Here is a 27,544-nt window from a genome sequence, read left to right as displayed (position 1 = left end):
GCTTGGCTAGACTAGAATGCAGTGGATATATATATATATATGTTGGAGACTGTATATATATTTAATGCACTGCAGAACACTGAATCACTTGCCTGCCTGCCTGAAAGTGTATTTGAAAACGTACACCAGCAATGGCCTGCAGTCAGATATAGGCTTGGCTAGACTGGAATGCAGTGGATATATATATGTTGGAGACTGTATATATCTTATGCACTGCAAAACACTGAATAACCTGCCTGCCTGAAAGCGTATTTGAATACGTACACCAGGAATGGCCTGCAGTCAGATATAGCTAAACAGTATGTATATATATATATATATATATATATATATATATATATATATATAAAGCTGGGATGTATGTATACTAAATACACTGCAGCTAACTGAATAAACTGCCTGCTCAAAGTAAATAAAATGACACTTTCTCTATCTCTCTCTTTGCCAAGAATACCCTACACAAGGCTGACGTGCAGGTGGCCTTATATAGTATGAGGCATGGACTTAACCCCCTGAGCCATAATTGGCCAAAGGCACCCTGCCTTTGGCCAATTATGGCTCTCTTTGCTGATGGTGTGGTGATTGGCCAAAGCATGCAGGTCATAGTGCATTCTTGGCCAATCATCAACCAGCAATGCACTGCGATGACGCAGTGCATTATGGAGCGTGACGCGCCGCTGGAATTTGGCATGAACGCCCCATAATGTTCGATCTTCGTCAAACAGCCGATGTTCGAGTCAAACTCATATTCGACTCGAACAGAAAGCTCATCCCTACTAAGAAGTCTGTGAAGCTGCAACCTAGCTTTTCTCAACTAGGGTTCCATAGAATCCAAGGGTTCCTTCAGAGGTTTCTTCAGCAATGGGTAATTTTTGCTTCATAGAAAAAAAAAACACTAACAACAATGGCCTTCTTAACTTTCTGTAAGGGGGCATTCTTCCCATTTACCACCAACATAAGGGATGTTCATCCTAGTGACCACCAATGTAAGGACATTCATCCCAGTGACCACCAATGTAAGGACATTCATCCCAGTGACCACCAATGTAAGGGGCATTCATCCCAATGGCCACCACCCTTATGTACTGTGAGCTGTGACTATAGTAATTATAAGCAGGGTCTCCCCAAGAAATTGAAAGTTATTTCAAGAGTTCCACCAGCTTGAAAAGGTTGACAAAGGCTGTGCTAGCCTAAAACCAGAAGATATCCTTCCAAAGGAAACATTAAACAAATCATGGAGGACTCACACAGGGCTCTACACAAATAGCTCAATATAAACAGCAGAAGATCATCAGTAACAATCTGTCCAACATTCACATATATTGCCAGCTGCAGAGTCTTCAAGCAGTCTAATCAGTGTGTTCTCCTGGTGTGCAGCTAATCCGTGTGTGGGAGTGGAGATGACCCATCTATAAGGATATACAGTGCATACTCACACAGCACAAGGCCGTGTTCACACTATGAGATGTTTCTCGGGGCTGCAATTCCTCTGAGCTCCACAAGATGGTGATCACATGTCTACTGAGAATGGAAGTCTCTATGGAAGATAGACAGGAAGTGATGTCAGGTATAAATAGTAATTTCCAGGGTAGAGGTGAGTCGGGCGAGAAAGTAGAGAGAAGACGTTGCTGGAAGTGGTAGCAGAGGAGGTAATAAGATCTTATTTTCTATTTACACCCAGTAACCCCCCCCCCCCGTCATGTCCGTCCTCTTCCTCCATAGTCACTGTGATGTCTTTTATCCACCTTATTAGTCACCTTTTTATATATGTAATCACAGGACACTACAGGGGCAGACACCATCCAGAGAGGCTGAGCCTTCAGTCCTGGAATTACTGTTTATTATCCTCCTTTATACTATAGTCCTATTATACAAGATTTGGACATTCTTTGATACTCATGCCGACCATTGAGGGGAAGCCCCTAGAGATGACAACATACAGTACGAAAAACATGAGAGTTGGTCAACATTATTCGGACTATTTTGGGACCTTATACATTGTAGTGTGACTTCAATCTTAGCGTATGTTATACAAGTAGCTTTGGTAACTCTGCAAGCAACAGCTTTTAAAAATGCAAACACTAGAGGGAAGCCGCTCCCTACACACGTGCCGATTCCTACTGGGGGCAGCCCGACTATTAACCCCTTGCATCCCCATCCTAATATTATACAACCAATACAGTCCAGATAATTCTCTGTCCACAGAAAACCTGTATAGATCACATGACCAGATAATTCTCTGTCCACAGAAAACCTGTATAGATCACATGACCGCATCAATGAGGATGGAGGAGGACCGGAGTCACATAACTAAGAGGATACTAAAGCTCACCCTGGAGATCATTTACCTGCTAACTGGAGAGGTAAGGAGGATTCTGGGAGGTCACATGACATCACACTTATCTCCATTAATAAAACACAGACCCAACTAGAGAGGTGAGGAGGATTCTAATGTGACATTCCTATTGGTTTTCCAAAACAGAGGTTTCCGATTCCGAAGTCAGGTGATCATATGACCATCACAGTGCCTCCATGTGACTCCCTAAAACCTGAGAGACACAACATGCAGAAGATTCTAGAAGTCACCAAGAAGATGATGGAGCTGCTGACAGGAGAGGTGAGCGGTGCTGGGAATTCTGGGACATTATCCAGTAACAGACAAGGGATGTGTCTGGATGGTGACTGTATCATTGTGTGTGTCAGGTTCCTATAAGGTGTCAGGATGTCACTGTCTATTTCTCCATGGAGGAGTGGGAGTATTTAGAAGGATACAAGGATTTCTACAAGGATGTCATGATGGACTAGTTCTGATAGTATGATTAGAACATGTACATTATCTATATTATTATAATTGATGGTATTTTTTTATATATTCAGAGTGAAATCCTGAGATATTGCAAAGTTGAGGTTAAAACAGAAGAGGAGACGTATGTTTATTACAATGTTTTTATTATATATTTTCAGAGTGGAAGTCACAGGGATGATAATATTGTTGTTAAAGAAGAGTATAAAGAGGAGGATGAGGAGTATGGAGTGATGGAGGCGTTATTGGAAGGACACAAGGGTACGATGGAGCCACCTAATACCAGGAACCCACCAGAGAGATGTCCCCGTCCTCTGTATCCCCGGGATTCCACACAGGAAGGATATACCATGCCTCACCATCATCAGGTAGATGAGGAACAATCACTAATAATATCATTAGGATCTGTACATTATCTGCATTATTACAATTGATGTAATTTTTATTATATATTCAGAGTGGAAACCTGAGAGATTCTAAAGTTGAGGTTAAAGAGGAGATGAAAAATGAGAATGGGGTGGTGGAGGAGTCAGAGTTTCTAAAAGAACACAAAGATCTGTACCAGGACAACATGGTGGAGTCATCCAGTGACAGAAACCCACCAGAGAGATGTCCCCATCCTCTGTATTCCCGGGATTCCACACAGGAAGATCACACCATCCCTCACCATTACAAGGTTGGTGGAGTGGAACATCTAGAACATATACCAGTAGAGATGATGTTTGGATTTTGTTTATGTGGTATCACAAGATTAACTCTTTTTTTTACAGATGATGTTTTTGATAATTTTTTGATTTAGGGTGAAGATCTGATAGATATAAAAGTTGTGGTTAAAGCAGAAGAAGAAGAGAGGTATGTGAGGGATGATCAGCAGTCTATGGAGGAGGATGGAATAACGGGGACATTTATAGAAGAGGACACTCCTACAGAAATCCGCACAGGTGGGTCATTCACATTAAATGTAAATAAGGGGAGATCAATGCGCAAACCAATAGGAGAAAAAATCAACAGGCAGCTGCCAACATCAGGGTGTTCCCACACCAAAACAACAAGCTACTATTTATGGGTATGAATGTGGCGCTTACCAATCTCTAGTCTGACAATACATATAAATATAACTATACAAATGGTCCTCTGAAGGTACTATGAGAAAAGTAGCTCCACAGGAATAAAAAAGCGTCTGGGGCTTGATATCTCATAGATAATGGAGACGGCAATCAAATAGTAACAGCCTCCACTAATCAATGAACAATACTCTTCTTCCCCTTCAGTCACACAGTTGTGAGGAAGCAAGGAGAAAACCGACAATACACACTCCTACAGACCTCAAACTCGCTGTCAGTCGACTCTAAATAGCTACCATATTTATTGGCGTATAACACGCACTTTTTTCCCCTTAAAATCAGGGGAAAATCGCGGGTGCGTGTTATACGCCGATACTCCGCAATTTCCGAACTATTTTTTGGGCTCTGGGCAGCTTTCAGCCGCCCAGAGCCCTTTTCGCGGCTTTCGGCCCTTCACGGCAGCTGAGGTCCGAGAGCGGCCGAAAGCCGCCGAGAAGGGCCGAGAGCGGCCGAAAGCCGCCGAGAAGGGCCGAGAGCGGCCGAAAGCCGCCGAGAAGGTCCGAGAGTGGCCGAAAGCTGCCAAGAACTTCCAGGCGCCGCCGAGATACACAGGACACAGGCTTTAGATGGACACTGATAAGGCTGCATTGATGGGCATTTAAATGTAAGTTTTTTTTCCTTAAATTTCCCTCCTAAAAGTTTTTTCCACATAATTCTCTCCTATACTTGGGGTGCGTGTTATACGCCGGCGCGTGTTATACGCCGATAAATACGGTAAATTGACTCAATAGTGCTCAGTAAAAAATAAACCTCAATAATCAATAGAACCTCAGTGATCCGTATAAATAGACTCTCATAATAAAGGAAGTGTTCTCATAAAAATATATTAATCCTCAAAAATAATCATGCAACTAAAAATGAATAAAGATAAATAACAATTGCGAAAAAAAACACTAATTAAAAAATATATATATATATATATACCTAAAACCAATATTCATCCAATATAAATGTGCAAAAAAAGCCCTTATGTCCAAAAAAAAACAAAGTGCACAATCAGCAAAAAGCTGACTCAATGGTAACGTTCTTAAATTGATATAATGTAAACAAATATGAATTAGTGCAAATAACAATTAAATAGCGTGCAAGCCAGCAAAAATGTGCAAATAAGCAAAAAGATGTGCACTCTCCATAAAGTGCAATTATGCAGAAAAACCAATAAATATGAATATAAATCATTCCATCGTGCAAACAGCTAAAACAAAAGTTTGTGCAAAAAAAAAAAAGTCCCATACACAGTGCAATTCAAATCGTGCAATTTCAATTGTTATATTTTCCAATGTTATTCGGAATTCCACAAATAGCTTCCGTGCTCTTGTGTGAACCGATCTGTAGTGTTCATACAAAGTGGTTCCCCCAAACTCTCACCTTATATCAGGCAAGTAACAGCCTTATTAATGTTGATTCCCGGCTACTTCGATCCACGTCCCTCTGTGTTACCGTTACACTGCTTCCTATCTCCTCCTGCTGTAGTACCTCCAACATTCAATCTCAGCCCCAAGGATAGTGGGCGGTTCATAGGAAGAAATTAAAGCACTCCATAGTGTAGTATCACAGTGATAGACGTTTAATAGATTATATATTAGGGGTGATTGAAAATAATTGTATTATTGATGGATGAGGATTCAGCCTTAAGTGATTTTGCATCAATGCAGAGAATCGCTGAATTGCAATTGCATCATTGACATCATCCCGGCATACCCCTGTCAGAGTCCTCCCCTCCCTCCTCCTCTCCACCTATATGTTGTCACACAGAATGGGGATTGGATCTGAAATGCCTGGGTGACCACTGTAACAATGTCCTGCCTCCTAGACCAGCTCCTGTGATATATGGCACACCAATCCAATGCCGGGAAATTGTGCCGTCTATGACAGGAGCCAGTAAATATATTCTTCTGAGCTGGTGCGGAGGGCCTTAGTGAAAAGTGGTAGTATTTCCTGATTATGTAAATATAGAGTGTCATAAACCATTAAATCAGACTGAGACAGAAGTAGAGTTAAATCACACTTGTGTTAGGAATTTCCCTTGTGATCAGTAAAAACTCCGGGTAGTCTGAGAAGCAGGAAAATTTATTTCTGATGTGGCCCACAACAGAGAGACATGCTTACAGGACGAAAGCTGAAGAAAAATGTCTCCCAAAAGACTGTGTCCCGCCCTCACATACCCCATAAGAATAACATCTCTGTGCTTCTATTAGCTGAGGGAACATAAATAATGTTTGTCATGGTACGAACTAGTACCTTTATTAGCTATCCATATTCCCGTACATTCTTAGGCTATCATATTTAGTTAAATCTAATGATTCTACAACTTACTATGGAGTTAATTAGGACAAAACAATACAATGAGTTAGTACAATAATGTGCTCAGAAGTAAGTTTTTTAACAAATCAGTCTCAGGACTATTGTTTTTCTAATAGTCACACAATAAACATTTAAAACTTTTCTAACATTCCCTCCTCTGTGTGACTATTTTATCTCAACACATTTCGATGATAGTCCCTGTGTTATACACTTTCGGACTGTATGTCATTAAGTTGAGCTTCAATGTCCACATAGGTATCCTCAGAGGTAGAGAGGGTTTGATACATTGTTCTTGAGACTGCAGTTTCAATGAGTTTTTGTGAAAGTCCTCGAATACAGGGAATGCAGCAGCATCCGCAAGTGACCAAAACGGCCAAAGCCACAGCGATTGAGATCAAACATGATGTGATAAATCCAGTCCATTTACCGAACCATCCTTCAAGCCAAGTTGTGAATGGATCATTAATACCTGAGTTTTCCGCCAATTCATTCGATAGCGCAGTCAGTCCTTCCAAGGCTCTGGTCACGGTCCCTCCAGGAGCTGTATTGTTGGGGATAAATGTACAACACATGCTACCAAACATTTTGCATACCCCTCCTCTTTCAGCTAAGACCATATCTAAAGCCATTCGGTTCTGCCAGGCCATTAGAGATGTGGGGGCCAACTGTTCTGCTAGGCCCTTCACAGCATCCCTAGTATAGTTTACAAATCGTTGTTGGTTATAATATATATAATTAATCCAGTCAACATTTTTATTTATAGTCACCCACCAGAGAAGAGACTCAAACCCAGCTGTCACCTGATTCCTGGCTTTAAACTCGTCCGGCACCCCGCGAGGAACCCCAATCTCATCTATGTAGATCTGAGAGTCAAATGACCCCAAGGGAGAGGTGTCCCTACGATACTGTCGGTGACTCTTAGTCCACGGGTATTCTGACAGGATTCTCAGGGGCATAGCCAGCTGGACCATAGCGCAATCCCCTTGGGCATTGGCTGGTAGTCTAGCTCGCAGTTTCTTATCCCCACACATCCACCAGACATCAGCTCTCTGAATGTCATGTTCAACCCAGTCACCGTTGTCCGTGTTAATCCTCTCCACACAGTAGTCATCAGGTAATGACCCAAGATCCACCCCGCTACGGTTCCCTGGGAGTGCAAAACAAGTAAAGTTGCCCGGATAAGCGGCAACCGCTGGAGGTATCTGAGGTCTCTGTACTGGGGGAAACAACAAACTCAATGTGTGACAAGTAGAATTTGCTTCAGGTTTATAGCTCTTATTATACAATTGCAACATACATTTTAAACCTTCTGGATCTGTATTGTGATCTAGAGGAAAAGGAACTGTTGCTAAATGTGGTCTGGCTCCGGCACAAACTAAACAGTTTTCCCTTTTCAGAGTTCTAACCGTGTACCTCAACCATTCTAACCACTCATTTTTTTCTTGGTAGCCTGTCTCCAAGGCTATGGCATCTTCTATTGTTAGGTTAGTGAATCTTATAGTTTTACTCAGAACTTCTATTTTAGTATGGCCTTCTTCTTTCCCTTCTGAGTCTACTTTTTCCTGTTGTTTAATTTTATTAGGTGGTAATACCTCAAGGAAAAATGTTCCTGAGGGGTCAGTTCCTGACACCCATGCTCCCATGGAATACAACCGCTAATCTTCCTTCCTCGGCTCCGTTAATGTTATTAATAGTTGGTTACAGTTCTTACTATTTGTGCAGGGGGAGTTGGCCGCTTTTGTGATTACGAGTCTCTCCTTTATACCACTCTTTTTAGCCCCTGGTTGATTATACCCCCAATCTTGATGCGCTGTAGTCCACAGGGCCTGATCCCATGCTTGACATCCTGCCTTATTCCAGAGCCAGCAGATATATTTATCTGCCCATAGAAGTCCTCTAGCCCCAGTTGTATCCCCACAATCTGCAATCTGACAGAAGTCTACCAGTATAGTGCTAGTTATTCCCTCTATAAAGGTTAGATTTAATGCTTTTCCTGTTCTTTCCCAATCCAAAGGTTCCTCTACTCTTCCATAGCGCCTACCCCCTCTTATGGATGCCTCTCCTAGAGTCACCAGTAACCCAAGGATAATTACTGTCCCTTTCATCCTAACCAGCTACAGAGTTCCAGCGGATAGGATAGGGGAGTTGGAAGGGGAGGGAGACTTCACCGGTTTGAGACAAGTCCCACCTTGTGTGAGACCTCCCTTTGTAGCCGGACTTTCTGGACCTCTTGTAGCCAACTGGCCCTACTCTGCCTGTAAAACCTTCTTACAATGGGACTGGTGAATCCAGGTAGACCTCTCTGCTATCCTTATAGCCGTGGGAGTGATGAGAAGAACTTGATACGGTCCCTCCCACTTAGGTGAGTGCCAATGCTTTCTCTTTATTATTTTTACCAGGACCCAGTCTCCAATATGGATTTTCTCTTCTCCTTGGATTGGACCTTCTGGAATAGAACAGACTTCATTAATTTGCTTCTGTTTCAACAGATTAGACATATATTCTGATAGAGTACATTCAGATTCTTCAGCTGGTGTTTCATTTGGCAATAAGGGTATTTTATATGGCCTTCCATATATTATTTCAAATGGGCTCAAACCTTCTTTTGTGGGTGTAATATGCATACTAGTTACCGCCAATGGTAAGCAGTACATCCAATTTTTACCAATTTCTTCCATAGCTTTTCTCAGCTTATTTTTTAAAATTCCATTGTGTCTCTCCACCAATCCAGCTGATTGGGGGTGGTAGGCGCAATGGTTTTTTATTTGGATACCCATCACTTCTGTCAAATGTTGTATAGTTTTATTTACAAAATGGGGTCCATTATCACTGTAAATCCTTTCAGGGATTCCAAATCTAGGAATAATATCTCTTAGTAATGCTTTGGCTACAGTCTGTGCATCTGCACTTCCTGTCGGGAATATCTCCACCCATTTTGTCAGGGCGTCTATAATTACCAAACAATATTTCTTCCCTTCACATTTGTCTAATTCAATAAAATCCATGCAAATGTGTTGGAATGGATATTGCGGTGTAGGGAACTTCCCTTTCTGTGGTCTTATACCTCCCTGAGCATTGTGTCTTGCACATATAAGACATTGAGAGCAAAAAGTTTTTGAGTAGTTTGTGAATCCATAGGCTGTACATACTTTATTTAACATCTCAGTCATCCCCCTGTTTGACACATGCGTTACTCCATGTGTCAATACTGCTGCATACCTAAATAAAGATTTTGGTAATACCGGTTTCCCTTCAGGTGATGTGTAAATGTCATCAATTATTGTGCAACCCTTTGTTTTCCAATATTGTTTTTCCCCAGGGGGGGCATTTTGCTGCATATCAGTAAGGACTGTATGATCTATCACTATGATTTCCTGTTCTGTCATTATTTTATGTGTTTCTTGTGCCGCTATTTTGGCAGCTTCATCTGCCCTTTTATTTCCCTTTGAGATGGGGTCCGTATATTTTGTATGTGCTTGACATTTACAGATTGCAAGCTTTTTTGGTAACTGTATTGCATCTAGGAGTTCTAAAATGAAGTCCGTATGTGAAATTGGTTTACCACTGGAGGTGACCATCCCCCTGTTTTTCCATTGTTGTGCGAAAACATGCACTGTTGAAAAGGCATATTGACTGTCAGTGTATGTGGTTACAGATTTCCTTCTGACAGTATACATGCTCTTGTCAATGCTACAAGTTCTGCAACTTGTGCTGAATAATGTTTTGGTAGTGGCCCCGCTTCCAAAATCTCATCCTGTGTCACTACTGCATATCCTGTTGCATTTGTGCCATCTGGATTTTTCTTACTAGAACCATCAACAAAAAGTATCATGTCAGGGTTAGATAATGGTACATCTTTCAGATCACTTCGTGGCAGTACCTTTTCAGCGATGGCAACAGTGCAGTCATGTTTATACCCGTCAGTAGGAAGTGGTAGTAGCGTGGATGGGTTTAATGTAGTATACCTCTGTATTGTTAAGTGAGGTTGTGTCAAGAGTATTGTCATACAGGAAAGGTGTCGTGCTGGGCTCAAATGTGATATCTTTTGCTGTAACAGGATAACAGACACTGCATGTGGTACCTTGAGAGTCAGTGTGTGATACAGCACTATAGATGCTGAGGCCTTGACTGCTTCAGCTGCAGCGACCACTGCCTGTACACAGGGTGGAAGTGCTCTAGTTACACTGTCTAACTTTGTAGAGTAGTAGGCAATCGGCCTCTGGTGGCCACCATGTGACTGTGTAAGTACTGATGTCATGTGACCTTCCCTTGAGTCCACTGTTTGTTCAAAAGGTTTGTCATAATTTGGTAAGGCTAACACTGATGAGCTAGAAAGGACTTGTTTTATGTCAGTAAAAGCAGTCTCTGTTTCCTCACTCCATTTTATAGCATCCTGGGGGGCCATCGGGCTCCCATATATTGCCTGTAGCAATGGGGCCGTCAGTATTGAATACCCAGGAATCCAGGCTCTACAGAAATTTGTCATACCCAGAAAGGACATCATTTGTTTCTTTGTCTTTGGTTTTGGCAGCTGGAGGAGTGCTCGTATTCTCTCCTCATCCAGGTGCCGACCTTCTTTTGAGATGTTGTACCCCAAGTATTTGACCTGCTGTTGCCACAACTGAAGTTTAGCTCTATTTACCTTATGCCCTTGATCATGGAGAAAATATAACAGAGCCATTGTATCAGCCCTACAAACCTCCTCTGTGGAAGACGCCACTAAGATATCGTCTACATAGAGGAGGAGCTGGCTTCCCCCTGGGGGTATAAACTGAGCCAAGTTTGAGGACATTGCTTGTGAAAAGATGGTAGGGGACTCACAATAGCCCTGGGGCAGTCTGGTGAAGGTGTACCTTTTTCCCCTGTAGGTGAAGGCAAACCAAAATTGATGGTCGGGGTGCACCGGAATACTAAAGAAGGCATTACTTATATCAATCACAGAAAAGAATTCATTCCCTGGATCTAAATCATTCAGTAATGTGTGTGGATCTGGTACCACAGGAGCTCTTGGTATAACTGCCTGGTTAACAGCTTGGAGATCTTGTGTCATTCTCCAGCCTGTAGAAGGCGGAGCCTTCTTAACAGGGAAAAGAGGAGTATTGCAAGGCCTGTCAGGACATGGAATAATCACCCCAGTTTTTAAAAGTTCATCTACTACAGGGGCTATACCCTCCTCTGCTTCCTTCTTAAGGGGGTATTGTCTAAGGTGGGGTCTGTAGTGTGATTTTGGAGTGATGGTTACTGGTTGGACTCCTTTTATGAGTCCTACATCTGCTGGACCTCTAGTCCACAGTGTCTCTGGAAGCCCATCTAACAGATGATCCTCTTGTGCCAAGTATCATTCAGTTCCTGCAGCCCACATGTGTGCTGAGGGTGTTGTAATGATTTCGTGTCCCAAGGGTTTGTGACAGAAATAACCTGTCGACTTACTTTTGTATAAATCAGGTAGGCCCACAGGAGCCCAATCTCTTAGGTCTTGACATTCCTTCACAAACTCTCCTACATCTTTCCAATCTCGGCTTTTAGGTTTAGCTAAGGATAGATGTGGGGCAATTTCCCTAAACAGAACCTGTTCTTCGGGGGGTATACAACATGCTGATACACAGAATCCCTCAACACTCCAGTAAACATTGGTTAATTGCAGGGTAACTTCATTCTTTAAGAAAAATCTGGAGGCATAATACCTATCAGGCCCTGGTGTTCTCTTAAAATACATTGTGCAGTGAACTCTATTTGGTGTCTGTAAATCCACTGTCCTCCCTTCCATCACAGTTTCAGCGTAATTAATCATTTTGTCAACAGTATCAACTGTCTCCTTGTCTTTCATATACACATCTAAGGAGTAATAGTAGTGTGTATCTTCTATTGGGTTAATGGGTCCCTGTCCTACCTGGACTGCAAACCCATTATTTTGTGCACTGACTGACATGCACATGGCTGACATTAGGTCTCTACCCAAGAGATTCACAGGGCAGACAGTAGATAAGATCACTCTGGTTGTGATTTTAACCCCTGTCTCTGGTTCCTCAATGGTGACATACTCAGACAGTAATTCCCTCACCAATTTTCCACTTACTCCTTGTACCAAAATAGATTTTGTAGATTTATCAATATGGGGCGCATCTGCAGGGTGAATTAAGGTCCTAGAGGCGCCAGAATCCACTAAAAACTGTACACATTGTCTCTCCACCATTAACTCGACCTGTGGTAAGCTTTCAACATACCCTATCTTTTCCAGGTGGCTCACACATACTGTTTCTAGTCAATCCGATTTGTGAGGGCCTGGCCCCTCAGGGCAGTCCCTAGCCAAATGTCCCTTTTTTCCACAATCCCAACATTCCCTTCTTTCCACCCATTCTTTATTCCTCCATTGTCCTCTACCCCTTCCTCTTCCTCTAAAACTGTTCCTTCCTCTAAAACTACCTGTGCCTCTCCCTCTATGAGACCCCTCTTGTTCTGCCTCAGCAGTGTACTCTTCTGCATCCTCCTCTCCTTCATCACCTTGCATAAAAACCTTTACTTTCACATTCTTTTTTGCTTTTGCTTTCAAATACTTCTCAGAATGCTTAGCATATTGTAAAACATCTAAAACTGATGCAGTTCGGTAAGTAACCATGTTTTTAACAATGTAATCCTTATGATCCTGTTTCAATCCATTTAAAAAAGCAATCTTTAGCTGTTGCTGATATGCACTATTCACATCTTCAGCTTCGGGGAGCCCGGAGAACACTCTAAAAATCTCTCGTAATTTATTTAGGTAGTCACTGACACTTTCTTTATCTTCTTGTACTGTCATATTTATTTTTTGCCAATCAGTCCGTTGTACCTATCTAAGCTGGCATCTGTTCAGTAGGGCAGTCAACCTGTTTCCTAAGTCTGGGCTTTCTGGAGGCAATGGATCCCCCCGTCCATGTGCATTTGCTGGGGCGCAGGGGTCCCAATCCCCCTTTACCGAAGCCCAATCTGATCCTAATACTCTCCTCAGGGCTCTCTCTACTTCCACCCCATTCAATTTATAACTGTTCCGTAATCCCTCTATGTTTTCAATGAATTCAGCTGGACCTAATTTTGGATGTTTTATGTGTTCTGTAGCCTTTTGTATATCACTGTCAGTCCATGGTCGAAAAACAGTCATAGTCAAGGGATATGGCTGGCCCAGTGCATCATTCTGTCCTCCCCTTGGGTTTGGGACCTCTATCAAGGGGTATTCCTCACCGTCCTCCACACCATACCTAATAGGAGGTTTACTTAGTCTCTTGGCTCCTGCTGGGGCACCTAGTGCATGAGTTATGGCGTCAGTTAATGTTTCAAGGATCGATCTGTTCATCTCCAGGACTGAACTACTGTCTGGAGAGATTGAGGAAGTGGAGTTGGGGTTTTGTTCAGAGGTGGTTCCTTTGACAGGGGTGGATGTCACAGGGAAGGTGTTACTCTGGGCAGTTACTTGCACCTGAGGGGGAGGACCATTATAGGGAGGTGGTCTCTGGGTATAACAGATGAGATCATCCTCTTTGTCCACTAGGGGCAATTGGGCTTGGCATTTTTCCTTTGTTCTTTTCCCTTCTACCCTAATTTTAGCATGCTGAAGCCAATACTCAGCCATTTTTAACCCATACTTTTTTCGATCTTTAGGTCCTAACAACTTCAGCTTATCCACCAACTCCTGACACCCTTTCACAGTTAATTTACCATTAAATCCAAACTTCCTCTCCCACTTAGCACAGTATTGAACAGACTTTGGGTCATTGCTATGCATAAATTTCTTATCACCTTCTAACGGCACCTCAGGGACACAACAGCATAAACAAGCACAAGATATTCTCTTACAAAGGTTACTCCCCATTGTCAGTGTCTGTCTGGTCTCTCATTAACCTATAAAACACTGGAATAGTGACTCTCGGTTCACGGTAACAAAAGGAATATAAGAAGAATATAAACATCAACACTCCCCACACTATAGGGAGAATTAGAAAATAATTAAAACGTATCTCAGCAGTACCGTTATTCAATGAGCTTGCAACATCAACAGAAAAGTTAAACATGAGAAAAGAGAAAGTTAACACACTGAGAAAGGAGAAAAAAAAATATTAGCCTTGCGATCTTTTTAGATCACTTAACTAAACAGCGCTTAAAATAAATAGTCAGGCATTCAACCTCTGACATTCGGTATACCACAAATCTTTTTGTTATCTGTCCGGACAGCGGGCGACGTAATTTTTTACCTTAGACAACGTCCCCAAGTGTCTCTGTCTACGAGCACTGGATCATCTAGATATTATACGATCAATACCAATGTCGGCAATTACAACACATTAAACCAGAAGCAAAGAGAGAAGAAAAGACTCTTAGAAAGAATTAAGAATAATTTAAATTATCTTACCTCTCAAACACCTGGACTGGATCACACAAGGTTCGGAAACAGACAGTGGAATCCAGATCTTTCTTGCCCCTGCCCCTTTTTCACCAATAACTTTGATTGGGGGGACTTATAAATCGGTCGGTGAGCTTCAAAGTCCAATACTCACCGAAGTGTTGTAGGGGCAGTCTGATCTGAAAACCAGCGTGTTGCTCCTGGCTCGAAAGACCAAAAATGTTAGGAATTTCCCTTGTGATCAGTAAAAACTCCGGGTAGTCTGAGAAGCAGGAAAATTTATTTCTGATGTGGCCCACAACAGAGAGACATGCTTACAGGACGAAAGCTGAAGAAAAATGTCTCCCAAAAGACCGTGTCCCGCCCTCACATACCCCATAAGAATAACATCTCTGTGCTTCTATTGGCTGAGGGAACATAAATAACGTTTGTCATGGTACGAACTAGTACCTTTATTAGCTATCCATATTCCCGTACATTCTTAGGCTATCATATTTAGTTAAATCTAATGATTCTACAACTTACTATGGAGTTAATTAGGACAAAACAATACAATGAGTTAGTACAATAATGTGCTCAGAAGTAAGTTTTTTAACAAATCAGTCTCAGGACTATTGTTTTTCTAATAGTCACAGAATAAACATTTAAAACTTTTCTAACACTTGTTTAACCGTTTCATGACTAAGCCTATTTTTGGAATTTGGTGTTTACAAGTTAAAATCCATATTTTTTGCTAGAAAATTACTTGGAACCCCCAAACATTATATATATATTTTTTTTAGCAGAGGCTCTAGAGAATAAAACGGCGATTGTTGCAATATTTTATGTCACACGGTATTTGCGCAGTGGTGTTTTAAACGCAACTTTTTGGGAAAAGGGACACTTTTATGAATAAAAAAAAAACAAAACAGTAAAATTAGCCCAATTTTTTTGCGTAATGTGAAAGATAATGTTACGCCGAGTAAATAGATACCAAACATGTCACACTTTATAATTGTGCGCACTTGTAGATTGACGACAAAGTACGGTACCTAAAAATCTCAATAGGCGACGCTTTAAAAATTTTTTACGGTTACCAGGTTAGCGTTACAGAGGAGGTCTACTGCTAGAATTATTGCTCTCGCTCTGACGATCGCGGCGATACCTTACATGTGTGATTTGAACACCGTTTACATACGCGGGCGCGACTTCCGTATGCGTTTTCTTTGCTTCGCGAGCTCGCGGGGACGGCGGGCGCTTTGAAATTTTTTTTTTTATTTTTTTATTTATTTTATTTATTTTAAAACGACTAAATTGTTTTAAAAAATAAAATAAAAATTTTATCACTTTTATTGCTGTCACAAGGAATGTAAACATCCCTTGTGACAGTAATAGGTGGTGACAGGTCCTCTTTATGGAGGGATCGGGGGTCTAAAAGACCCCCCACCCCTCCTTTACACTTCAATGTATTCAGATCGCCGAAAACGGCGATTCTGAATACCGGATATTTTTTTAAAACCGGCGCCATTGGCAGCCGAGTAAACGGGAAGTGACGTCATGACGTCGCTTCCGTGTTTACGATGAGGAGACTGGAACTAAGCCGATTATGGCTTCGTTCCAGTTCCTCCGCAGCAGCCGGAGGCGTCGGACCACTGATCGGTGCTCCCGATCGAGCGGGAGCACCGGTAACAGCGGCGAGAGGCGGCGGGAGGGGGGGACGTCCCCTCCCGCTCCTCCGGCATAACAGCCGAGCGGCTTTTAGCCGCATCGGTTGTTATGGCTGGAAAGCCAATCGCCCGCTGAACAAAACGGCACCGGGATGATGCCTGCAGGTGCGGGCATCATCCCGGTATACCCCCCGGAAGCCGAGTACGCAGATCTGCGTACGCTCGGCGGGAAGGGGTTAAATACTCTAATAAAGTAAAAAGAACAAACGTAGTCAAAACATAGCCAAAGTTCAGTAACCGGAATGGATAGTTAGCCAAGCCAGAAGTCAGGGATCAAAGTAGTGGAACAGCAAGCAGGATCTGGAGCCAGAAGTAATGTCAGCAAAGCTAGTCTTTAAACATGAACACAGGAGTTTCTTGTGATGTGACCAAGGTGAAGGCAGAGCTCCTCTGGACTGGACGGCTTAAGTAGGCAGGACTGAAGAGCAGTATCAACAACAGCTCAGTAACTGTGGAGAGATGGGAGCTGGCAATTAGCCGACAGCTGAGTGGCCAGCTCAGAGAAGGAAGGGCTGAGCCCAGCACTGACAGAGTGATCATGCATGCCCGCTGCCTAGTCTGACTAGGGGAAGTCCAAGAGGCTATGTACGAAAAAGGAAGAAGGAAGGCAAGTGGCCGGATGCATTAATCAAGATAAAAAAGTTTATTCCAAACAAATTCCAGGGAAAATACAACGCGTTCATGAATAAATATATGGCAGTGTTCTCATTTTGATAAAATAGTATGAATTGATGCCCATACAAGGGATAAATGAATAAAGGGCTAACGCGTTTCCCCTTCATCGGGGCCTTAAACAGCAAAAACTGGTCTGTAGGTTGTAATATGTCTATATAGAGAGAAACGACTGGATGGGAGGTATATTGCACGATGGATGGTACATTCTTATAGGCAGATTCTCATTTATTGTATTAATGTTTCCTTCCACATCGCATCACTTTCAGCACCGTAAGGGGAGATATATATAATACACACACGGATGATGTCGTCTATTGGTAATTACTGTTGGTCTTCAAGACCCAATTGCTGGTTTGGATGTTACAGCCTGTGGTCTATGGCTGGATGCCAGAATTGTTACATGGCTATCTCTGTGGTCTCCCTGACCTGATGCCATCTGGTGCTGTATGGTGTCCTGTACTGGATTGCAATGATGCTGAGGCCTGACCTCAACAGCTCTTGAGTAACACAGGCCGACTCCCATGGATAGAGGTCTTAGGACTGAGAGAGTTCTGAACAGTCCTCCTCACAAACATTTTATTTTCCCCCCAGCCACCTTGTGGGAACTCCCTCCCAGGGATTGGCTAAATCCAGGTAAGTATTCTTAATACAGTGGCTGACCCTTCTATTCTATTTCTGTAAGCTTCTTCCAGTGGCAGGCAGGCACAATCAACCACCAGACTTGGGGAGATCTGACCAGACATAGAAAATAGATTGGACTCTGCTGTACTCAGTGGAGCAGCAAACGAAATGTATCCAGCCTAGGGCAGGTCGATACATGTACATTGCCTATTTCTGATACTATATAGTCTGTGTCTTGTAGAATATGTTACATACTTCTGACCCCCTGCACTTTATACTCTACATTGTACATTACGTAAGGTCTGATACTACATACTGTAGTCCTAACTTCTGTATTCTATACAATATGTTGTAGTCCTGACTTCTGCTCTCTACCCACTGCTATATATAAACATAATACGTATTCTCTTTTGTTACACCCATTTTCTACCAGCTGAAAATTTTATATCCGATGACTTGATTGGAGCACAGGCTTTTACATGGTGATAATAATGTGATAACATCCTCAAGCTTTATGATTTTAAACAGAAAAAGTGATAATGAGGGAGGAGTCGATAACCCAATGATGGGGGTCTTCAGGATGAGTCCAGTCTTCATCTTGGTTGTTCTCCCCCCATCCTCACTCTCTGACCTCTGGTGGGGCTCAGCCCCGCTGTTATTCATGACTAAATCATGGACTAAAAAAGGAAGTGCAGGACTTCTTGTGTTGGGAAGATGGCAATGAGTGATAGAGGGGGAGGGGACACTCGTCCTATAATCCCCTCATCACTGTCACTCCTATAAAAGACAGTTCTCGTTGTTTCCTCACTCTCTGACTAAGGTCCATGAATAAAGAAATGATCTGGTAGGAGATCAGAGGACCCATTTACTAGTTACCTTGAGGGGGGAATTGTAAGATCCTCAGAGACAAAGCTGCCTGATGTGGGCGGAGTCCTGGTTTAGGGGAACCAATCAGCTCATGTCTATTAATAATCTTTTTATTTCTATTTTAGTAGATGGACGGGAGATGAGGAAAACCTCAGAGGATTGTCTCACTTTGTCTCCAGACTGTAAAGTAGAAGATGAGGACATCACACAGTATAGTCCAGGAGAAAACCCGACTACCTCAAATGTCCATCCGGCACCACACAGTGTAGATGGACCATCGTATTCCTCTTATCCTGAGGAACCTCAGACTGTGAGGGACGGTGCCGTCCTTCCAACAGAGAAGAGGTTTTCCTGTGCTGAGTGTGGGAAGTGTTTTCCTTCTAAATCCAGACTTAATGAACATAAAATATCTCACACAGGAGAGAAGCCACATTCCTGCCTTGAGTGCGGGAAATGTTTTTCACAAAAGTCCGGTCTTTACAGACATCAGAAATCTCACACGGGGGAGAAACCATATTCCTGTCCTGAGTGTGGAAAATGTTTTTCAGACAAGTCTGAATTTAACAAACATCAGAGAGTTCACACAGGTGAGAAGCCGTATTCCTGTCCTGAGTGCGGAAAATGTTTTTCACATAAGTCCAATCTTTATATTCATCAGAGATTGCACAAAGGTGAGAAGCCGTATTCCTGTCCCGAGTGCGGAAAATGTTTTGCACAGAAGGCCAATTTTTATATGCATCAAAGGTTGCACAAAGGTGAGAAGCCGTATTCCTGTCCTGAGTGCGGAAAATGTTTTTCACAGAAGTCCAATTTTTTTATTCATCAGAGATTGCACAAAGGCGAGAAGCCGTTTCCTTGTTCTGAGTGCGGGAAATGTTTCTTAAACCAGTCTCATCTTTACAGACATCAGAGATCTCACACGGGGGAGAAGCCGTATGCCTGTCCTGAGTGTGGTAAACGTTTTGCAGAGAAGTACAATCTTAACATACATCTGAGATCTCACACGGGGGAGAAGCCGTATTCCTGTCCTGAGTGTGGGAAATGTTTTTCAGTGAAGTACAGTCTTTACCAACATCAGAGATCTCACACGGGGGAGAAACACACCCTGATATACTCCTCAGATATACTCCATGGCTGATCTTCATCATGTAAGAAACAGTTCATAAGGAGCTCACCAAAGACCTGGATGAAGTATTGTACTGTGTTTTCCATTGATAGCAGTAAAAAAATAAAAATGGAGTCATTGCCTGTTGTTGGCTGAGTACTTTTTGTGGTGTAAGCTTTCACAAACGCTTATTTTTTTTTTTTTTAAATATGAGTTAAACAAATGTGAGCAGCATTCACTCATCCATTTGGTAACATTGGATTCCTTTTATTTCATGCGGTGATTTCCTATGACCGTTGGCTCCATCTGTAGCCATGATGCGGTATTGCTCTATTTTTCCTGATGGAGGTATTTCAGGAAAAATACACCATTATGGCCTTTAGAAGGAGCTGACTATTATAGGAAAGCACTGTGTTAATTATACTATGACCTGAATTGATTACAGCTGGGCAAAGGCTTGTCCCACATGTCTAAAAAATGTTCTACTTATCGACCCCTTAAGCCTCTCTACACACGGTACGATTGTTGGCCAACCGAGCGTCTGATTTTTTTCTTCAGGGTGTCCCAGGATCTTGTCTTGCATACTAACGGTACACAATTGTCGGCCAACAAACACAAATGTAGTGACGTAGTACAAGGAATTTCAGCTCTTGAGCTCCACTCTTTGGGCCCCGTCTGCTAATTTTCGTGTTTGGTGAGCACTGATTCCGAGCATGTGTGTTTGTACTTTCGACTTTTGTGTGACGGATTTGTGTACTGACCATACGATTGTCAAACCGTTGTCCGCTGAAAATTTATTAGCCTGCCATCCAACATTTGTTGGCCAAAAATTGGACAACAATTATCAAAAGGAGGGTACTAACGGTAAGATTTTAGGACAACAGTCCGTTAACAGACAATCCCCTGCCAACAATTGTACCGTGTGTACGAGGTTTTAGTTTACTATTTCAGGCATGATTTTTTTTTTTTGTTTTTTTTTTACCTCCAGTCACACAGAAGAAACCTGCACTTTTATCAGATGAATTGCTATGAAGTTTTTTTTTAATGGACCCTCTAAATGTCAGGAGACGTAAATGTCCAGTCATAAAATACTCAATGGAAACCGAATGTAAACATCGATTCTCTCAGTTCTTGCACAGATCAGCTGTGAGAACAGAGAGAACCAATGCTGCAGCCTGTGAGTGTACCCTGCCCATCACCCTCAATGTACACTCACAGACGGTAGTGTCAGCATGCCCCAGTGCCCCTGATCACTGTCCCCAGTATAATATAAATAAACAGTGCAACCCGCCCCCTGTCACCTGTCCCAGTGCTCATAGTAACACTGCCATACTCCATACCAACGTCTTTTTTTTATTTATTTTTTTTATTAATGTTTATTAAAGAAGAGAAGCGTGTACAGAGCCTAACGATCAATGTAGAAACCAATAGCAAGATCATCAACATTATAACTTTAGTTACATGGGCACAGAAATATACACCCACCTCTTCCATTATAAAAGAGGAAATATAGTAGACAGAATTAGAAGGGGAGTAAAGGAAAGGGAAAATAAGCAGAAAGAGAGAGAGAAAGAGAAAGAAGGGAGGGGGGGCGGGGAGGGGAGAAGGGGGGGGGGGGGGGGAGGGGGCAGACCACCGTCAGACAACCTATTGCAAAATAACAGTAAACATAGTAAGAACAAGCGTCATGTTCACCTCACTCTGGTTGAGACATTATGGCTGCATAACTCGAGGAATATTTAAAGGCAACCCAACAGGCCCAGATCTTTGTTGACAACTCAGATTTACCCCGGAGGGAAAGAGTCATATCCTCCATGTAATATGTGGTATCCACGTTGAGCAACCAACGCCGGAGGGTGGGGATCGTCTTCAGCTTCCAAAACTGAGGAATAAGGGTTTTAGCAGCGTTTAAGAGATGTGGTGTAATCGACCTCTTGTAGGAGCCTGTCGGCCTCCCCGTGCAATGGAACAGAACATACCACGGGTCATTGGGTACCTCCCACCCCTGGATTTCTTTAATTGTGTATAAGATCGCCAGCCAGAATGGGCGGATCCTCGGGCAGTACCACCAAATATGGGCATGAGTGGCTACCTCCCCGCACTCCCGCCAACAGAGTGGGGAGGACTGGGGAGAGAACCTATGTAAAACAACCGGTGTGTAGTGCCATCTGGTCAAAAGTTTATACGCCATTTCTGATGTCTTAGAGGATCCAGAGGAGGCATGAGCCAGTGTTAGGATTTGTGACTGCTGGGACGGAGACAGCGCCATTTGTAGTTCCCTTTCCCAGTACCGTAGGAAGGAGGGGGTACCCGTAGAAGTGAGGGACAGCAAGGCCTGATAGAAGTACGAAACCGGCCGCTCAATCGGGTCAGGTTCAGCAAATGCGGTTTCCACAGGTGTAAGCTCCGCCGGGGTGCGCAGTGGCTTTGGGAGCATGCGAACAAAGTTCAACAGTTGATGATGTTTCCAGCGATCCATGTAGGAAATGGATGAGTCACCCATGATGGAAGAAAGAGGTAGCACCCCGGATGGGCCGGTGAACTGATGTAGATAGGTATTAGTGCCCAGCCGCCACGGGTGAATCTGAGGGTCCATGTTACCCGGTGGGAAAAAATTGTGACCCACCAAGGGCATCAGGGGGGAGTTATACAGCCAGCCATACCTCTTACAGATAGAGTCCCATACCATCAAGGAGGAGTGTGTAAGTGGGGACGTGGTAGGCAAAAGGGTCCGGAACTTCCTCCGTATCCACATCAGCGTGGAAGGTTCAGCTCCACAAAGATCTGTTTCCACATTTACCCAGAGTTTCGTGCCCTTGCAATACTTCAAGTCAGAGAGCCTGGTCAACACAACGGCCCTATAGTAGAGCTTGAAGTCCGGCACAGCCAAACCCCCGCTACACTTAGGGCGGATAAGGAGTGTTCTATTCAGCCTGGGCCTTCTCCTATTCCATATGTACCGGTATACCATAGATGTCAAAATTGTAAAAAACCCCACCGGTATCCCAAACGGGACCATCTGCAACATGAAGAGCACCCTGGGCAGCAAGTTCATCTTAACCAGACCAATTCTGCCCAGCCAAGAATGTCGTAGCTGGGACCACTTTTGGATATCGGACCTAAGAGTGTTGAGCAACGGCAGAAAGTTAGCGCGGAAAAGGGACGATAGTGAGGGCGTTAGGTGAATGCCCAAATATTTCATGGAACTCAGCTGCCAGTTAAAGGGATAGTTCTTTTTCAGATGGGCTACCTGTTTGGCGGGTACAGAGATGTTTAACATTTCCGATTTGGACATATTGATTTTAAAGTTTGACACCGCGCCGTAGGCCGAAAACTCGGACATAAGATTTGGAAGGGTGATCAGAGGCTGTTGCACGTAGAACAAAATATCGTCCGCGTAAGCCGCGTATTTGTGTTCCGTCGTACCTATGGTGACGCCACGTATATTCGGATTTTGTCTAATAAGGGATAGAAATGGTTCTAGGGATATCGCGAATAAAATCGGCGAGAGCGGGCACCCCTGGCGAGTGCCGTTGTATAGGGTGAAGGGGTCACTAAGGGTTCCGTTAATCCGTATCTGAGCTGTGGGGCAGTGGTACAACGCCGCTATTTGGGAGCGCAAAGTGGGACCTATGCCCAGGTGCGCCAGCGTAGCCATAAGGAAGTCCCAGTCCACCCTGTCAAACGCCTTCTCAGCATCCGTGGAGAGTAACAGGGTGGGCTGGGCAGTCCGCCGCACATAAGCCATTAAGGAGAGTGTGCGGAGGGAATTATCCCGCGCTTCCCTCCCGGGGATGAATCCTGTCTGATCCCGTGAAATCCACTGTGGCACCAGGGGGAGCAGCCTATTCGCTATGGCTTTAGCATAAATCTTCGCATCTATATTCAAGAGCGAAATAGGACGGTAGCTCGCGCAGTCACTAGGGTCCTTGCCCTCCTTGGGTAATACCGTGATGTGTGCATGAGTGGTCTCCGGGCGAAGGTCCCCGCCGTCCGAGGTCACGTTAGCATATCTGGTCAAGTACGGCAACAGTATGTCAGCGTACGCTCTATAATACGATACCGTGAGGCCGTCTGGACCCGGTGCCTTACCGCGCGCCATAGCTTTCATGGCGCCCAGCAGCTCTGCAGTCGTCAACTCCCCCTCCAAGGAAGCCAAAACCTCCCCGGAGAGTTTCGGGAGGGCGGCACGGGCCAGGTAGTCCCCAATAAGGCGTCCCCGAGCCTCTCTATCATGGTCCCCCTGGTGCACCCGATACAGGCGCTGGTAAAAGTCCCTGAATGTCTTGGCTATACGGGGTGTCTCGAACACCAAGTCTCCCGAGGGGGTCTTAACTTTGGCAATAAACACCGCATTCTTCCGCTGTCGCACCGAATTAGCCAGCAGTCTACTGGGCCTATCGCCCTACTCATAAAAACGGTGAGCTACCAACCGCGCGCGACGTTTGTGATCTAAATGAAGGAGAGACTTCAAGGTCTCCCGTTTTTCCGTTAAGGCATGGAAAAGGGCCGGAGTCTGGTTCAACTTATGTCGGCGTTCTAAGTCAGTAATGTCACGCAACAAGTTGGACTGTTGAGTTAAGCGCTCCCTCTTTTTCCTAGAACCCAATTCTATGAACTTTCCCCTAATATACACCTTGTGGGCCTCCCAGAGCACTCCCGGTGAAACTTCAGGACTGGCATTAGTCTTAAAATAAAACTCCAAACTGTCACCCATCACCTTTTTATCCGCCTCTTCGGCTATGAGGTCCTCGTTCAACTTCCAGTTAGTGGCCTTCAGGGGTATGGACGCCACGCTAATGGTTAAGGAAATCGGAGCATGGTCCGAAATGGGGGATGAGTCAATGCTTGACTTCACTATGAGCGGAAGGTGTTGGTGATCAATGAAGCATAAATCTATTCTAGAGTAGGTTTGGTGCACCGGGGAAAAGTAGGTAAAGTCCCTTTCCCGCGGGTGAGCAATTCTCCAGACATCCATCAATTGTAGGTCATGGAGTCGAGAACGTATATACCTTATTCCCCTGCCGGAAAGCGAGGAACCACCCCTAGAGGTGTCCAGAGTAGGTTCCAAGGGAACATTAAAATCGCCCGCTAGGAGAATGCATCCACGTGCAAAGTTCCGCCGGGAGCTAAGTGTGGAAGCCAAAAAACGCACCTGGTTTTTGTTAGGGGAGTATAAGGTGGCCAAAGTACACTGCATGCTGCCCAAGGTGCCCCGCAGAAACAGAAAACGTCCCGCAGGATCACACAACATTTCCTCAAACGTGAACGCGGTTCCCCTGCGAATCCCGATGGCCACACCTTTGGCTTTAGAGATGTCGGAGAGGCTGTAGTACCACGTAGGGTACTGTGGTGAGTGCAACCTAACTCGAGTCGTCTGTGTGAGGTGGGTCTCCTGAAGGAAGACCACGTCCCCCCGCAAACGGTCCAGTTCCCTATATAAATTGTGTCTCTTCCCTGGGGCGTAAAGGCCCCTTACATTAAAAGATACAATGTTCACAGTAGCCATGGGGACTCAGGAGGAGGAACCGCGAACACCACAACATTATCAATACAATACCAAGGCGGTCTGCCGCCAAAGAGGGGGGAGGGGAACCATACCAACGTCTTGATCACCTCCATACACCATACAAGCATCCTGATCAACTCCATACACCATACCAGCGTCCTGATCACCTCTATACACCATACCAGTATCTTGATCAACTCCATACACCATACAAGCGTCCTGATCACCTCCATACACCATACAAGCATCCCGATCACCTCCATACACCATACCAGCATCCTGATCAACTCCATACACCATACCAGCATTCTGATCAACTCCATATACCCGTCAGGAACAATGAAACAGACTGAGACAGAAGTACAATCAAATCACACTTGTTTATTAATAAAAATAAAAAGGTAAATAGAAAAAAGCGTAGTCAAGCATAGCCAGAGTCCAGTAGCCAGATCGGGTAGTCAGCCAGTCCAAAGTTCATAAACCAGATCGGGTAATCAGCCAGTCCAGAAGTCAGGGATCCAAGGAGAGCAACTGCAAGCAGGATAAGAAGCCAGGAGGGATGTCAGTAAGCCAGTGTTGAAACAAACAGCAGGAGATGATTCCTTGTGATGTGACAAACATGAAGGCAATGGAAAAATGAGCTGGAAGGCTTTAAATAGGCAGGTCAGACGAGCATCATCGGGAACAGCTGGTAACTGTGGCGAGAGAAGAGAGCTGGCAATTAGCCGACAGCTGAGCGGCCAGCTCAGAGGAGGAGGGGCTAAGCCAGCCCTGACAGTACCCCCCCCCCCCATGACCCCTCTCCCTCGGAGGGCCACCGGGCTTAAGGGGGAACCATCTATGGAACTCGCGGAGGAGGACAGGGACATGTACGTCAGAAGATGAAACCCAGGAGCGTTCCTCCGGACCGTACCCCTTCCAATGCACCAGGTACTGTGTGTGCCCACGGAACCTACGGGAGTCAACAATGGATTGTACCTCATACTCCTCATGGTTCTCAACCAGAATAGGGTGAGGACGTGGCACCGAGGTGGTAAATCGGTTACAGACCAACGGTTTCAATAAGGAGACATGAAACACATTTGAGATGCGCATACAAGGAGGAAGTTCCAACGCGAAAGCTACTGGGTTAATCCTGCGAAGGATACGGAAAGGCCCAATAAACCAAGGTGCAAACTTCAGTGAGGGAACACGAAGCTGGAGGTTGCGAGATGACAGCCAGACCCTGTCCCCAACCTTGTAGGAAGGCACAGGCAGACGTCTGCGGTCAGCATGGAGTCTGTATCTATCATTAGCATGACACAAAGCCTCCTCCCAAGTGGAACGAAGACCACGGAGATGCTCCTCTAATGCAGGAATACTCTGCAGAACAAATGACTCAGGCAACATGGAAGGTTGGAAACCATAATTCGCCATAAATGGAGACAATCGGGAGGCAGAATTCAAGGCACTGTTGTGAGCAAACTCTGCCCAAGGTAATAGGTCAGACCAGTTGTTATGATGGTCAGAAATATAGCAATGTAGGAATTGCCCCAAGGACTGATTGGCTCGTTCTGCAGCCCCAATAGACTGCGGGTGATACGCAGAAGAGAACGCAAGCTGGACTTCCAACTGTGCACAAAAGGCTCGCCAGAACCGGGAGACAAACTGACTTCCCCTATCCGAGACCCCCTATCACCTTGGGTAGCCCATGTAAGCGAAAGATCTCCCAAGCAAAAATGGAAGCCAGTTCCTTAGAGGTGGGCAACTTCTTAAGTGGAATACAATGACATATCTTTGAGAACTGGTCAACCACCATAAGGATAACAGTGTTGCCTTGGGAGTTGGGCAATTCCACAATGAAATCCATAGACAGGTGAGTCCAATCATACCTCTCTCAATTGGGTATGGGTTGTAGGAGGCCCACTGGAAGGTGTCGTGGAGTCTTACTCTGAGCACACACGGGACAGGCAGCTACGAAACCAGTAACACCAACATCAGCCCGTAGACTAGGCCACCAGAATTGTTGGGAGATGGCCCAAATGAGTTGATTCTTCCCAGGATGGCCAGCTGCCTTGGGAGAATGATAAGTCTGGAGAAATGCAGTACGGAGACTCTCTGGGACAAAGCAGCGGTCACAAGGTTTATCAGGAGGAGCATGGACCTGAGCAGCAAGAATTTTGTCACCCAAAAGAGAAGTAAGACTGGTGCGAACGGTAGCTAAGATACGATCAGGAGGAATCATAGGAACCGGAACCGACTTCGACTTGGAAGTGGAGGAAAATTGTTGTGACAAGGCATCAGCCCTTACGTTCTTAGTACCGGGTAAGAATGAGACAATGTAATTAAAGCTCGACAAGAAAAGATCCCATCGCGCCCTTCTGGGAGAGAGTCGCTTAGCCTCAGACAAGAATGTGAAAGTCTTACGGTCAGTAAGAATAAGAACGGGCACAGTGGTACCTTCAAGGAGATGTCTCCAT

General features: G+C 44.3%; 1 protein-coding gene across 1 annotated transcript in view; it reads left to right on the top strand.

Annotated features, from left to right (window-relative positions):
* The first annotated feature begins 1,576 nt into the window (after window positions 1-1,576).
* Window positions 1,577-27,544, top strand: part of LOC143989521 (uncharacterized) — a 47,739-nt gene continuing 21,771 nt past the window's right edge. Inside the window, exons 1-7 of the mRNA XM_077489656.1 lie at window positions 1,577-1,649; window positions 2,250-2,363; window positions 2,483-2,617; window positions 2,965-3,171; window positions 3,261-3,479; window positions 3,603-3,744; window positions 18,597-19,522. Coding sequence (XP_077345782.1) covers window positions 2,268-2,363; window positions 2,483-2,617; window positions 2,965-3,171; window positions 3,261-3,479; window positions 3,603-3,744; window positions 18,597-19,522 — 1,725 coding nt within the window. The 5' untranslated portion in view covers window positions 1,577-1,649; window positions 2,250-2,267. The remainder of the gene's footprint in view (window positions 1,650-2,249; window positions 2,364-2,482; window positions 2,618-2,964; window positions 3,172-3,260; window positions 3,480-3,602; window positions 3,745-18,596; window positions 19,523-27,544) is intronic.

The sequence above is a fragment of the Lithobates pipiens genome, unplaced genomic scaffold, assembly GCF_037356315.1.
Source record: "Lithobates pipiens isolate NorthernLeopardFrog02 unplaced genomic scaffold, aLitPip1_a1.2 Scaffold_18, whole genome shotgun sequence".
Taxonomy (NCBI): domain Eukaryota; kingdom Metazoa; phylum Chordata; class Amphibia; order Anura; family Ranidae; genus Lithobates; species Lithobates pipiens.
This window is presented reverse-complemented; position numbering and strand designations above follow the sequence as displayed.